At 42.8% G+C, this 16,141-nt stretch overlaps 1 protein-coding gene across 1 annotated transcript in view; it reads left to right on the plus strand.

Annotated features, from left to right (window-relative positions):
* The window catches only part of myo15ab (myosin XVAb), a 125,365-nt gene that overhangs the window by 46,310 nt on the left and 62,914 nt on the right, over nt 1-16,141 (plus strand). Inside the window, exons 28-36 of the mRNA XM_079553628.1 lie at nt 2,809-2,926; nt 4,338-4,513; nt 7,562-7,646; nt 7,725-7,757; nt 9,049-9,130; nt 9,987-10,117; nt 10,838-10,933; nt 12,276-12,404; nt 12,685-12,791. Of these exons, the coding sequence (XP_079409754.1) occupies nt 2,809-2,926; nt 4,338-4,513; nt 7,562-7,646; nt 7,725-7,757; nt 9,049-9,130; nt 9,987-10,117; nt 10,838-10,933; nt 12,276-12,404; nt 12,685-12,791 (957 nt within the window). The remainder of the gene's footprint in view (nt 1-2,808; nt 2,927-4,337; nt 4,514-7,561; nt 7,647-7,724; nt 7,758-9,048; nt 9,131-9,986; nt 10,118-10,837; nt 10,934-12,275; nt 12,405-12,684; nt 12,792-16,141) is intronic.

Genomic DNA, 16,141 nt, shown 5'->3' on the forward strand with positions numbered 1-16,141 from the left:
CGTATATCCCAGCACCATGTATAGCATCCCAGCTGAATGACTGAAACATGGTTGGATATATCCGTCTTTATTTCATTACATGTTAGAGCTAGAACATGAGTAAATTACACACCACAAGCAAATGGGCAAACCTCACAGAGACATTGAAACTACAATTACCGGAAAGGGCGCAGTTTGTACAGGAAGTACTTCAAAATAAACCATAGTCCGTCCGCTATACCATGATTTCATAGGTGTCATCCCCCTTGCTGTGAGAGCTCCAGGCCAATTCCAAATCCTGACCTGCTCTTAAAGGAACAGGCCACCTTTTTTTCATACTGAGATATGTTCTTACCTGAGCTTAGACGAGTTGATACGTACCTGTCTGGTCTCTGTGCCCGTGGAAGAGCGTGGTCGCTTCTAACTTCACCCTGTTTGGAGCTATAGGAATGTACTGGGAGAAGCCAAATGCTAACAACATCTTTGGTCTGCACGACTGAGCTCACGCACAGAGACCAGACAGGTACGGATCAACTCGTCAAAGCCACATATCTCAGTATTTAGAAACGGTGGCCTTTAAAGCTCGGGAGACACTTGCTGAGTTTTCCGACTTGCCTCTTCCTGAGGTCGGGGAGGTGTATAAGCCCTTCTCGTAAACGATTCTTTGCCCTCCTTCCGCCCGCTACGTGACAGGCGACATTCGTGGATGTGAAATTTCGCGCTTGTCCACGTAGACGTGCACACACGGGCTTGCGACGCAATATTATATGGAAATTTGATCACATACAGTAACTCCCATTCTCCGATCCCTTCATTGGCTCCCTGTCTTTTATTTGTTTTTTAATGTCTGCATGGCCTGGCCCCCCAGTACCTGTGTGACCTCCTTGTTCTCTATGTCCCCTCTCGCTTACTGAGGTCAGCAGATCAGGCTCTACTGGTGGTTCCTAAGACTGAGAAAAAACTGAGAGGTGATCGTGTTTTTTCGGTGGCTAGTCCTAAACTTTGGAAAGAGCTGCCTTTGAATATCAGACTGACTAATTCACTCCCTGTTTTCAAATCTCTCCTGAAAACATATTTTTTCCGTTTGGCATTTGACCCCCGGGGATCAACGTTTTACTGTACTCTATCTCTATCTTTACTCATGTGATAGCATTATGTTTTGTGTAAAGCACTTTGGTCGACTGTGTTGCTTTTTAAAGCAGTACTAAGTAACTCTTCCCCCTAAAGGCCATAAGCGCAACTGCAGGTGTAGTAGCAAGTTACGATTTTTTAATTTATTAATTGTCTTGGAGAGTAGACAGGAAAGGCGAAGGGAGAGAGGGTTACTGTGCATCCAATTATACAAAAGAAATATTTTTTTTCACTCAAACTTGGCTGTAAATACTGTTTAAAGTGACGTTAGCCTGCAGTTAGCTTTGCCCGTTAGCATGTTAGCTTCTTCTTCGTGATTACATTAGTGTGTATTGCTTTCTCCGCACCGGTGGCAGTCAAGTTGCAAACATGGTTTTCTGGCCAGAGACACCAGGGGGAGATGAAAGACCCTCCAATCATCCCATAAACACTTGTATTACCCCCACAGGGACTACGGAAAGGATTTATTAAGGTAAATAAGTTACTTAGTACTGCTTTAAAGCGCTCTATAAATAAAGTTGCATTGGATTGGATACTAGAAAACTGAGAAATGTTTAATTGACTAAATAACATTCTAAATTCCCCAACATTAGTCAGATTGTTAACAAAAAACTTACTTCAATGTTTTCCCCATTTAAAACAATCGTCAATGATTACTGTATATCAGGGGTCGGCAAGTTTGCGTCACAGAGGGCCGATTTTCATCATTGCCAAAACACCCAAGGGCCGAACCTCGACATTGTAGCCTGAAGTAAAGAACTATTTTCTATTTTATCAGTGATTCCCACGTGCCAGGGCTTTGGGACCCACCATTGCCCTCGGATGACAAGCCGAGGGCCTAAATAAAACTGTCATATATCGTATAAAATATTGTATTTTCCACACAATAAAAGTTCCCAATAGACTCGCGACCCACTGAAAATGGTTTCGTGACCCACTTTTGGGTCCAGACCCACCAGTTGAGAATCACTGTTTAACATTATATATGCCCAAGTGGGATGTGCTGCAAGGATATTTAAAAAGTACACTATAAAAAGACACTATTTTTCGCATTTTTAGATTACTTTAACAGGTATTTCATCTCTTATTTGCACAATAATATTTCTCCAAATCATCTTGGGGGCCAGAGGGTCTGTGCTGGAGTGCCGGATTTGTCCCATGGGCCTGACGTTGCCTACCTCTGCTGTATATGTTCCATCATCTCCACTAAAATACCGTCCACTTTCATTGCTCAACCAATTTGTGACTTGTGATCCATGCGGGATCACAGAGCGATGTGTGCAGTTTCCGTTGCAGTTTTGTGGCGTCCCGTGTGTTGACTTTCATGTAGGAAGCGATGAGTTTTGCCAGTTGCTGTCGTTTGTCGCCTCCCGTGTGTGGAGCCCATTAGACTGCAGCATCTAACCCACTCCTGTGGCGCCTTGGAAACCAAGATTTCACCCACAGGCATTTATCCGAACAGTCCAACCATCTTGTCTAGTATCATGTGTATTTGCCTCCTTACCTCATGTCGGGGTCTCGCCTGTGACGCCTGGAACTTCCATCATGTCTTGCGATTGTCTGAATTTGTCTGCGGCTTTATTTAAGTGAGAGATTATGAATTGAGGAAAAACGTCCTTATGTCTTTGGTCTGTGCACTTTTCTTACTACTACTCATGATAAGTCCTTATTACTGAACGTGTGTGTGGTGTCTGGCAGGTACAAGGGCTTGCTGTGTCTGGTGGAGCCTCCGCCGGCCGATGGAGAGAACTGTGTGCAAATGCTGCGCAGACTTGCCCACATCAGGCCGGGCTCGTGTCAAGTGGGGGTCAGTAAGGTGAGTGAACCCCCCCCCAGTTTCCCTGTTGGAGAGGCATTCAACTCACATTGGACGATAAAGAGCTGGGAGTAATTAGGATTAATTCGAGATTTTGCTTACTCACACCTTTTAGTGAAAACACCTTACCCTGCTGCCGAACTGTGTTTTTGAATTTTGGCGACCTCATTCAGAAGCAGCTCCCATGTGTTTGGTAAAAGACAATTAACATATTACGTGATTTTGGAGCTTGTCTAAAAGTGAAGGTGTTGACACTTATATTAGCAAAACTATGAATATGTTTTAAAGGTTAAGGCAAAGGTGCACACTGGGACAATATGTCAGAAGCATAGGTCTACCATGCATGTTTTGGGTTTTTTAGTCCAATTTAAAGCAGTGCTAAGTAAGTTGTTTACCTTAATAAATCCTTTCCGTAGTCCCTCTGGGGGTAATACAAGTGTTAATGGGATGATTGGGGGGTCTTTCATCTCCCACTGGTGTCTCTGGTCATTAAACCACAATTACAACTTTGCTGCCTCCGGGTCGGAGTCACCAATACACACTAATGGAATCACGAAGAAGAAGCTAAGAGGCTAACGGGCAAAGCTAACTGTGGGATAGCACCACTTAAACAGTATTTACAGCCAAGTTTGAGTGAAAAAAATGTGTCCATTGTGTAATAGGATGTACAATATCCCCCTCTCCCTTTGTCACCGCAACATGCTACGACCTGCAGTGGCGCTCATGGCCTCTAGGGGTATGAGTTACTTAGTACTGCTTTAACAAGAAGTCTTTTATCACTGATACTGCCCTTGTTGCCTCTGGATAGGGCTGAAAGATGTATCGTTATCGTATCGATATCGAGATATGAACATTCAAGATATCAATATTGCAAAATAAAATATATCGAGATATGAACATTCAAAATATTAAAATTGAAAAACCAAGATATAAACGATATAGATTTTCATCAAGAAAACTGCACTCTTGTATTATGATTTAATGTTTCTGAAAAATGCTTCATTTTCACCTAACCCATAGTTATATCGTATCGTATCGATATCGAGATATCTGGCATGAATATCGAGATATGAAATTTTATCGTTCATATCGTTCAGCCCTACCTCTGGACTTGGTGCTAGCCATCCAGTTCAGATCCAATCAGTGCTAATTTTCAGTCGTCCTTCTCCCTGTGCCAAAAAATATGAAAAATTATTAGACATTTTACAACGAAATAAATGTAAAAAAGTTGTGCATGTAGTGTGTTTCCTCCAGAGGACCGCCCACTACTACTACTACTACTACTTGCATTGGAAGTAGTAGTGTAAAGTCATGTACTGCGTCCTGAACAGAAAGTGTAGTCTGACTCTGAGTCCTCTGCCCATGTAAACACACTGACACTTTTGTGATGGAACACGCTTGTGCTGCTTAGATCTTCCTGAAGGAGGAGCTCTACCAGCTGCTGGAGGCCAAGCGAGACCGCCTGCTGAACGTGGCTGCTCTGACCCTGCAGAGATACACGCGCATGTACTTCGTCAAAAAGAACTTTGTCAAATTCAAGTTGCGCATGATCCATCTCCAGGCCCGGGCCAGAGGACACATCGCCAGGTAAACATGTGTGACTTTGTGCTTTCGGAGTGCAGAGCTGTAGCTGTAGCTTTGGCTGGGAGATAAGGGGCCCTCAGTGGATTCTGTCTGGGGGGCCTACAGGAGTCTCTCAACTGTAGCTTGGGAGCTGCCAGTAGCTTCCACATCTGCAAAACATTTAGATAAATATTATAAATTAAATAATGAACCTTTTTATGCTGGGTGGTTACTCGGGCTGGGACGACACACTTTTGTCACGATCCAATATGTATCACGATGCCTCGGCCCGGTGCGATACATGTTGTGATACAGTATATTCCAATGCACCAAGTATTACATTTATGAATTACCATTATAACAAACGCTATTTTACCCAGAATTAACTTAATAGGAAAGCACAAGTTGAGTTTCCAAAATGTATGAATTAAATACAAATCAGGCTGATGTTGATAAACATTTTGAAAAGCACAAATAGCAGAAGCATTTTAAAACTTGGGCTCTTTTGCGTAGGCCTGAGACTTTATTCGATTCACTCCGATTCATTAATGACATAAGATTTAATGCAATTCTAAATATTAAACGAAATAAATCACACTGAAGCGGCACAGACACTTTCTTCCTTTTTCCATTCTGACGTTGCTTTGGGATAAACAAGGCCAAAAGCAATTTTACTGTCAAACATATTTATTCACAGTTAAGCCGACATAAACTTTTATAAAAATATAATTCTCCAAAATAAATCAAACTGTTATTGTCTTTGAAGTGTTTGAAATGGCCTCACATCTGCCCCAAAAGAAGTAAAAATGTAGGAAAATACAAAGAAGCATAAAAAATATACCTCTAAGAAATAAATACAACCCCTAAATACCTGGTGCTTTCATGCGATTCATTTTGTGATACATAGTTTCCGATGCGCGATACACGTATCACCGTATCACAACAAAGAAGTATCGTGATATATTGCAAACGAGTGTTTTGTCCCAGTACTAGTGGTTACATATGACAGCACAAAGTCACGCTCTTCTTAGATATCAGGCAAACCGTTACAGCCGCTGCTCAAAGGCCTATTCGTCTTGTCACTTGCCAATATGCAGTCTTGTGTATTATAAAGTATAAATAGGCCTTAAGAAGAAGAAGTTGCCCAAAGCGGAGGTGGATGTTCCGTCAAGACCCTGCCAGGTTAATCTACATTTAAAATGAGATGCTACAGGCTGTATTGTTGGGGAAGCTGATTATTCTGTACTATTCCTGTTACATAGAAAACAATGCATCAAACGCTCTGGACAAGCAAATCCATGACCTCGAGCATTTAACCCCATTCAGCTATGAGCAATAACCACGTATTAAAGACCAGCCAATCATGTCCACTCTAACATCGCAGCTCTCGCTCATCAGTGGTGCATAGTGTAAGTTGCTTGTCTTTGCTCTGACACTTCTTGCACAACTGTAAAGCCCGAGAGCTGCACAGTGGATGGGATATCGGAGAGAGAGGAGAGGTCAGGTGAAGCAGTATAGTGCACCACCCACACGCGATCCTCTATAGTAGACACTAGGGGTGGGAAAAGTAATAGATTTTTACATGCAACGTCCATTACAGTGAAACCATTCTAAATCGCTGCAGCATTGTAAACAATCGGAATTAAATAAGCTATAGTATTATAGCCTTTTACAATGGCTTTCAGCTCAGGAGGGATACCAAGTTTTTGTCATTATTTCAAAACGTGGCGTTAAGAAACGTTTTTTAACGCACAGACACTGGACATGCTGTTGACAAACACAGCATGTCCAGACGAGCAGGAGAAACTGTGTTTCAACAGAGAAAGAATGAGGTTGGCGGGCATTTTAGGGTTGGCCTGAAGGTGACCAGGATGTCAGAGAAGAACAGAGAAATACAGATCCAGTCTGCCCTGTAATCTCCCATTTTCTATTTCCATGGTTAAAACATGAAGTTAATTGTCCGCGAAGAGTCCCAAAAGCAAATATGCAAAAATGTGCGCTGCTGCCTGTGCAAACTGTCCAAAAGTGAAAGCTAAGCACATGGAAATCATCTGATTTTACTCTCCTTTTTCTCTGGGTAATTACTGTGAGACCACAGAACCATTCAGAGAGCTGCCGTTTATAAATTAGCTTTGGAAAACCTTTACAGCTGCACGGGGCCTTTCTGTGTGGAGTTTGCATGTTCTCCCCGTGTCTGCGTAGGTTTCCTCCGGGCACTCCGGTTTCCCCTACCACTAAAAACATGCACAATAGGCCAGGGTGAATGATGTGTGTGAGTGAATGTATGGTGGTGTCAGAGGGTCCGTTGGCGCAGACGTGTGTAGTCGCGAAAGCGCTTCTGACAGTCTCCTCCAGGGGAAACTGAAGCTACCACCACCGAGTATGGAGTGAATGTACAATTGTATCATGTAAAGCGCTTTGTGACCATGTCTGTGAAAGGCGCTATATAAATAAAGATCTTCTTCTACATAGTAATTTCCCCCTCACTGTAAATTACAATGATTGATGAGTCACAATAAAAGAAACATAATAAATGGTCTAGCCATATTTTAAATATACTCAAATTAAAACAACTTCAGGATCAACAGTGCTGAGAGTTGCAGAATCTAGAATAGAGTGCAAAGTGATGTTGAGAAAAGGATCTATAGGAGTGTTGATAATCTCAGCAGACAACAGCCAAATCATTTCTGCTTCGATGTTGCTAAACGTTCAGCCTTGGTGGCTCCACAGTCCATGAGGGACGTTGCATATTTGCATAGCCCCCTGATAGCAGGGAAGAGCTCTGGGCGTGGGGGTTACATTTGTGGGAACAGGGTGACAGGCCACTGCTTCTGTCCTGGACGTAAGGAGACAAGGCCAAAGGAGTCACAGCCCGTCTCATCCATCACTCTGACAGCACGCCATAACGGACAGGCATTAAAACGCTCATTTGCATTGACTGACTTTAAAAGTAATCACTTCACAGTTTTACGGTTGCACTGCGAAGGCAAGGTCAGACCTCTCAGGGCAAGACCATGGGAACTTGTTATGAAAGGTGGGGGGGATTTCTTACATTCACATTCTAATTTCCAGGAAAAAGTTTGCCCAAAAGAGGAAGAACCTGATTAAGCTGCGCTCCCTCTGCCTGCTGATCATGAACCGCCAGCGTTACATGAGGGTATGTGTGCACCGCTGAAACTCACTCCCCGCCCGCTGTGTGCTCAAGTATGATGTCTATTTCATGTCTTTCTGTCAGACAGTAGTGGAGCCTGCCAGGCAAGCCGAGGAGGTGAGTCCAACAGACACTTTTTATGATGTAATATCAGAATAATTCTCACATGTACACAAACCTCTTCTCCACTTCCTGCTGGAGGAAAATGTGTTCAATTCAGACACACAACAGTGCACAAGAAAATAAATTGATTACCACTGCCAAAATGAAAACAAATCATCTTCTATCTTTGCGAAGGTCAAACGTCCTTAAAATTCTGTTCATAACAAGAAAAGGGATTGTATTAAACATTAATTATTCAGATTCAATGTTTTTCCCCCGTAGATTTATATAGGAAATGTTATCATTTTACATACAAATAGATTTTTCTCACATTGTGGCGACAATATCTCCACATAAGTACAGCAGCAGCTACAGCAGGGGTATCTAACCTTTTTTACCCAGGAGCTGCTTTTACACAATAACTGCTTCAAAGACACAAGTGTAAAATGCGGTTAGTTGGAGTTTTAGAAGATTTAGAAGCCAAGATGATATCTTAAAGAAAAGGACTTGAGCTTTTTGTCCATAAACTTAACTATATTTACCCAAATTAGAAGTTGACATTAGAGGCCGATATTTGGGGATTTTACAATAACAGAAAAGTGACCGACCGACTTCCTGCTTTTTGCAGGGCTTTAAAACGTGTCCTCCCACAACTCCCAAGGCCTCAGGGGGACAGAGAAACATCGCGATGGAAATTAGTTAGCTACAAGTTTGTTAAATACATGTTATATCTCATTCAATATGGACATGATGCATGTCATTTTCAAGCACAGAACCTGGAGAATTCTTGCTGCACAAAATAACGCAAAGTAATAACACAAAATGTATTTATGTTTTTACAATAAAAATCCCCCAAAATCGGCATTGGCCTTAGAAAAACTCATATTGGTCGAGCTCTAATCCAAATGTTTGCAGACTGGGTCCAGCATGTTCAGAATAAAAAGAAAATGCTTCTAAAATACAAGTGTACATGGAAATGTAGAAAGTCTTTGGCGAGCGACCGAGAAAGGGCTGGAGATTTACTGGTAGCTCCTGAGCTACTGCTTGGAGATCCTTGACCTACAGAGTTAAAAATTTCCAGTTTTGGACTTTTTAAAATCCCAGATTTCCTGATTTATTACATTTTTGAATGAAAAAAACAGTCTCTCACCGTAAAATGACTCATACATGATTCATAATTAAGGCCTAAACTCAGAATGAACATAAATATTGTGAACATAGTGAAGCTTAACAGAGTCTGACCTGACTGTTCGAGCTGTTTCTACATCTGCATGTATTTTCTAATGCTCTGGCCTTTGGTCTGTAGGATCGCATCAACAGAGAAGTGGTGAACGTGACCACTCTGCCCATCCCTGCAGAACTGGCTGCTCTGCTGCAGGCCGCCTCAGGTAACCACGGTTATCAGCTAAAAATAGCCTTGTTCCAGCGGGTCTGCGGCTGGGATTTGGGAGTCGGCCTGTCACAAAATTGCTATTCCTACTTCAAAACATCAAACGTAAACATGGCGCTGCTTACTCATTATGTAGGGCTGCACTATTTGAGTCCAACTGTCACGATAATTACCATATCCACTTATGGTTTAATGAATGACAGAGAAACAATATATTTTTGTGATCAATATGTATCGTCAGTGCATTTATTTGCATTTTATCCCAATTTTTCTAATGTTTTTTTTTTTACCCAAAGCAAATTGTGTCTCATTGTATTTCATGTTCATTGTGGAATATTTGAAGACTAAAGGGGCTAGATGCAAGTTCGCCATTTTATACTCACTACTGCCACCTCAGGTCATACGTGTAACTGCAGCTTCTATATTAAGCTCGTGCATGACGGCACTTCGGACCCGAATTAACACCTTTTTGAGTGACAGTGCAGGATTGTAGAGGCAGTTGTGGTGAACAGGTCTGAGCTCATTCTAAACATCAGGACATTGTTGGAACATGTAGGGGGAGGAAAATACTTCATTTTAACATTTTTAAACTCTGTATAGTCCCTTTAAGTACTTTACAAACAGAGCTTTGTTTTTAAGCTTTAGCATTTAGAACAATATCGTTTATTGTGATGGTTTCCGGCCTCAAAATATCGAACTTTAGATTTTGTTCTCGCAATATCAGCTAATTCGATATCCACATCTCAAATGACTGATATCGCAATAGTCGTACAAAAAAGAACTCTCCCCAAAGAGGACAGAAAATAATGATCAAATTGTAAGTAAAATATCATGATAAGTGTGTGTGTTTACAGGGGGTACCGAGATGCACTCCGACTGCCTGGCCGTGGTGCAGGCGCCCACAGTCCTGGTGGAACCTCAGCTCACTCTGCCTCTGGACATCAACAACTACCTCATGACACACTACGTCCGCGCCATATTCAGGGTACGATCAGTCACCAACGGCTGTGTCCAAATGTCCGCCCCGGTGCCCTGACTGATGGACGTTTGACCACAGCCTCGTTCTTTCGTCCTGGACGGGAACATTAGGCTGCATTGACTTCTTTGAGCTTCATCCTTGTATTGTTTTTTTCCCCTATTGAAAAAAGCAGACCTGGAATAGGGACGTCAAGATGAACCGGTTACACGGCCAAAGGAAGAGTCCCAAAAGAACCGTGTGCAGCTGTGTTTGTTCTGTAAAAATGTAAAATTGCAAAATCGAGGCTCGAAAATGTTGAATCGTGACATCCCTGACCTGGAATGGTGTTTTGTTTGTTGTACGTCTGACTAACTCTGAATATTCAGGTCAAAACACTCCCGCCTCCCTCCCTCCACCCAATTGAGTCATTAAGTCGTGTCCTATTTCTCCAAGAAGCTCGCCTCTGTGGTCTAAAAGCATTACACCTTCGCCAGACTGTTGTTTCACTGCTCACATTTCCTTCATTACAAAGCAAGTCTTACAAACAGCTCTGAGCTATTGGGTTTAGCCTCGTTTAAACGGCTTCACTCCTGTCCGTACGCCCTCTGCTGGCAGCCTTGATTGGACACATAGACATTTCCAACATGAGAAAACAATGTTGAAAAGTAATATACAGATTTGGTTAGCGCATGTTAAGTGGACTTTGTGATAATGGCATCATCTGTATACCCTTCATGTGATTGACAGGACCCTCTGTTTGGAATGTTGACCGCTCCACTTGAAAACTCACTTCTGAGAATGGACGAGGAGCTCAGGCACGGAGCTGTGAACATCTTCATTCTGGTAATGTTGCACAACATGACATCATCAGCAGGCAGAAAGTCATGTGACTCTTAAAGGCCTCTTCATACTCCACAAGGCAAAGGCAAAAAGAACGAGAACAAAGTTCGTCTGGGCTCTGACATTTCATACTCCACAAGACGTGTTTCTGACGAAACTGCCAGGCCCCCTTTTTCCGCAGCCAAAACAATCAAGGAATTACAGAAATAAAACGAGCCATTTCACTTCAAACTATTATAAAATGTATCAGTCACGATTGCAAACTATTTGAATGTTGACTTAATGTTTAGCACACATCTCCCGCTGGTTTATTATGTAAGAAAACGTAACGTTAAAAGTTTACCTCCGTGTCACTCGGTAAAACCATGTTGTTTGACGTCTGTGTAGCTCAGTACAAGTTGTCCATCCAAGAACCTTCACTGAACATGTTGGTGACGTTTCCCAGTGTTTGATGAAGGGTCTAAGGTTTATAAGCCTGGTATTCCTCTGTCCACGAGCCTGAACCACTTTTTTCTTTATCACTCGCCTCTTTCACGTAGGCAGCGCCAGGCTCTTCTGTTTCCTCTTCGTCCTCGCCCAAAACGTCCGCGTGTTTCTCCCCAAGACTTTTTTGCCATGTGTGTGTCCTTGTAATCCTTCAGCGAAGTATTTTACTGCTTTGAGCGGTGCGGCAAAACTGTCCATGTTGTCTCCGTTTTCCGCACCGGTGTTAGGACGTAAACATTGGATTCTCGCTTCCTGCTTCCGCCAAAATAACCCCGCCCACTAAAAATCCAGCCAATCACAGCCAGAGCTCTCGCAGCCTTGCCGACAAAAGTTCTGCTGAGCTGATGCGTCAGCAAGACCTGCCGAACAGGAGCTGCAAGAACTAATTGACGTCAGACGTCAAAGTTCTCACGTCTTGTGGAGTATGCATAGGCCTTAAGTCTGATACGCCTGACCATGCAAACTTACAAACAAAGTAAAATATTCAGTAATTTCATCAAGAGGTCACATTTTGTACAGTAAAGCATGTGCTGTTACTGTCACAGACATGACTGAAGACATGTCCATTAAAAAGAAAACCAGAGGAACTGTCTGATGCACTGAGTGAACTAACAGTGAACTAATGCAGAGTTCTTCTTCACTTGTGTCGATGGATATGATGATGATGATGGTACTTTATTGATCTCACAGATGGAGAAATTGCATTCGATGAGAGAGAATCCGACAGCAGCACCCATTTAGTGCGCACCACTCTTTTTTTTTTCTTTGGTGAAAGATCGTTGTGTCGCGGCCGCCATCTTCACTGTTTTATAAAACAACCTGACAACCTGAGCTAAAAGAGTGTCTGTGTTTTTGTCAGATTTTGAGGTTTATGGGTGATCCCAACCTAAACGGAGCCCAGGAGAACCTGTTTGGAAACTACATCATCCAGAGAGGACTGGCTCATCCTCACCTCCGAGACGAGATCCTGGCACAGGTCATCAATCAGGTGTGTTCCACACAAACATATCAAATAATGACTATTCTGTTATAATGTTGTGATCAGGGACGAGATGGAGCCCAGGTGGAGCTCGAGCACCTCCCCCGTTTTTTATATGTACATTTTATATCTACATAATACATCATTTGTGTCCCATCAAGCCAAACCTTAGTAGACTTATTTCCCAATAATGCTTCTCGGAAACAAAATTGACCCTTACAAATCCAGTTGTGACTTAATTGTAGTTTCTCTTCCAAACAATGACACTCACATTCCTGTTTCTCCGAAGTCGTGGAGGAATCCTAACGACTTGAACTCGGATCGTGGTTGGCTGCTGCTCACCTCCTGCCTCTCTGCGTTCCTCCCCTCACAACGATTGTCCAAGTACCTGCTCAAGTAAGACATTTAAGCTCCCGTTTGAGACAGTCAATTCTTTTTTTCGTCATCTTTTTGTTTTGGCACTTCAGTTGAGTCCTAGTTCAGACAGGACTGAAACTCCTTTAGTCTTCGTTAAGATCTGGTTGAAACAGGTTTAGTTTTGCCTAGGTTAGACTTGGATCCTCTTACGGTGGATTCACAGCGTCCTGTGGCTGTTTGGTGGGGCAGGGCGACCACTTGTCTGCTCAGGTTTCTTCTCGTCTGCCCTCGTCTCACCTGTTAAGAGCAACATCTTCACTGAAGCGACCCAGACCGCAGACCGAGCCCGACAGCTGCGCAGTGAGTGTGCACATATGGCTCACAGTGAAATGTTTACAACACGTGTCCAGCTGTGAGTTGTCAACAAAATGCCTCGGCCCGGTTGAAACCAGAGAAACTAAACTTCTAAACTAAACTTCTTATTGTCTTTTTATTTCTTTTTCTGTCACCAAGAAGTTTGTTCATTTATCAGGCTACATGCATTTTATCACTGTCAACACTGATCAGGATGTGCATAACTCTAACACAAAGGAGAATTTATTCAGATGAGCGTTTTACATCACTAAAGTAATGAAAAAGACAGACTCCTCATTCCTTCAGACCATACACACAACCTCAGGAACAACATGGACAACACAGACTTTAACTTCACGATTTCAGCAAAATTTTCATCATTAGCGTCGGTTATCGGGAGTGGATGAACATCTCACTGCTTGGACCATGGACTACCTCACGGACCGACCACAGTATGTGCGGCTGCGCAGCTGTGAGTCTGAGGTGGTCGTCTGCAGCACCGGGGCCCCTCAGGGCACCGTCCTCTCACCGTTTCTCTTCACCATCTACACATCGGACTTCACATACAACACGGACAGCTGTCATCTCCAGAAGTTCTCCGACGACTCCGCCATCGTGGGCTGTGTGTCTAAGGGGAACGACCTGGAGTACCGGTCAGTCATCATAGACTTTGTGGACTGGTGTGAGCGCAACCACCTGTGCTTGAACATCAGTAAGACGAAGGAGATGGTGATCAACTTCACGAGGAAGCCACTACCGCACACACCGCTGAACATCCAGGGGGAGGACATTGAGGAGGTGAACAGTTTCAAGTACCTGGGTGTTCACCTCAACAATAAACTGGACTGGTCCCACAACACCAACGCCCTGTACAAGAAGGGCCAAAGTCGCATCCACCTTCTGAGGAGACTGAGGTCCTTCGGAGTGAGCAGGCCTCTGCTCAGGACTTTTTATGACTCTGTGGTCGCCTCTGCTCTCCACTACGCTGCCGTATGCTGGGCCCCGGGCAGCATAGAGCGGGACAAGAACAGAATGAACAAGCTGGTCAGGAGGGCCAGCTCCGTCCTGGGCTGCCCCCTGGACTCTGTGGAGGAGGTGAGGGACAGGAGGGTGTTAGCCAAGCTCACCTCCATCATGGACAACACCTCCCACCCACTGCACGGGACTGTAGAAGAGCTGAGCAGCTCTCTCAGTGGCAGACTGAGACACCCTCAGTGCAGGACGGAGCGCTACCGCAAAGCCTTCATCCCCACTGCTGTCAGACTGTACAATAAGACTGTGAAATAACATGTGCAATAATCTCTGTATCAGCTGCACTTTATTAACTCTGAGTGATCTTCTCCTTTGTGAGATCAATAAAGGATTATCTTATCTTATACATTGGGAAAAAAAGTATTTGGCCAAAATCCAATAGAAGTCTATGGGACTTTTTTCCCCCACTGTAGATGTGTAAAAAATAATTGTTTTGTTTTGTTTTGTTTTAGAGGCATCGACTTAATAAACTATTGACTAAATATCACAGCCTTTTACATGGGCTTTTCTAGCTACTGAAGTTGCTTTGGGAAACCAAGTTAAAAGTATTTTTGTGAATTAGAAAACATGGCAGTAAGATAATTAGACATGTTGAACCTGTCCAGCTGTAGCAGAATAAACCGCAGGTCCGGAGTTACATCCACCGGGAAAAGAATGAAGTCCAGGTGAATCCGTTTAGAGTCGTGAGGAGAAGACGTGAGAGATGCAGCCCTCGCCGTAATCTCCTCACGTGTCCAGGTCCAGGTTCAATCTTGTTTCCAGGGTTAAAACATAACGTAAATCGTCCAGGAAGTGATCCCCAAATCAATTGTCCGCTGTGCTGCCTCTGAGCAAACGTCTGTTCAGAAGTGAAAGTAACTTTTGGTCTCGAGCCCAGATCCGATCACAGATGGTAAACCGACATTTCAATTTCCCCTTACTTTATTCGTCAGTTATGAATTAAATAAATACATTAATGAATTAAATCGTTTACAGGTGCTCGTCATATAATTAGAATAACATGAAAAAGTGCATGTACTTCTGTTAATCAACTTAAAGGAACAGGCCACCGTTTTTCCATACTGAGAATGTGTCCGTAGAAGAGCGTGGTCGCTTCTAACTTCACCGCCGTTTGGAGCCATAGGAATATGCTGGGAGAGGCTAAATGCTAACAACATCTTTGGTCGTTTTGCTTGACTGAGCGCACGCACAAAGACCAGTCAGGTACGCATCAACTCGTCTAAGCTCAGGTAAGAACATATCTCAGTATGGAAAAACGGTGGCCTGTTCCTTTAAACTGTGAAACTAATATATGATAGACTCATTAATGCAAAGTGAGATATGTATAGCCTTTAATTGTTAGAATGTTCATTATTATGGCTCAGCTTGTAAAAACCCCAAATTAAAAATCTTAGAAAATAAGATTATTTTGAAAATGGACTGCAAGCCATGATCATCAACATTACAACAAACAAAGGCTTGACTTATGGCACTGTGCATGTAATGAATCTATCGTATATTAGTTTCAAATTTTAAGTTGAATTACAGCAGTAAATGCACTTTTTCATGATATTCTAATTATATGACGAGCACCTGTATATAAATGTAATAAACAGCCAAACTTGTTAAAGATACTCAAATTAAGTAATCAGTTAATTAAAACAACTTGAGGATAGAAATGTAAATACAACAAACAACTATTTTCAAATGGAGTAAGATACAATTTACTGCTTCATCCTTGAGTTCTGCACCTTTTAAAAACAAGCCACATTTTGAACAGCTCTTATAACAGTCTGTTCTCCTTTAGAGCTGTGTGATGTTAAAACTAAAATGTCACTGTTCACCGGACAAATGAGACTGATGCACGCAAACATGTTATTTATTACTATGCAACATGTATGAATATGGAAGATGAATTGAGCGAGCAAAGATAATAATAAATACTGGCAGCATTTCTTAAGTGGTGCGCCCAAGTTGTGCCCTCGTGCGCCTAAATGAAAATACTTAGGCGCACCAATGCAACT

This window comes from Gobius niger (assembly GCF_951799975.1).
Source record: "Gobius niger genome assembly, chromosome: 3".
NCBI classification, from domain to species: Eukaryota; Metazoa; Chordata; class Actinopteri; order Gobiiformes; family Gobiidae; genus Gobius; species Gobius niger.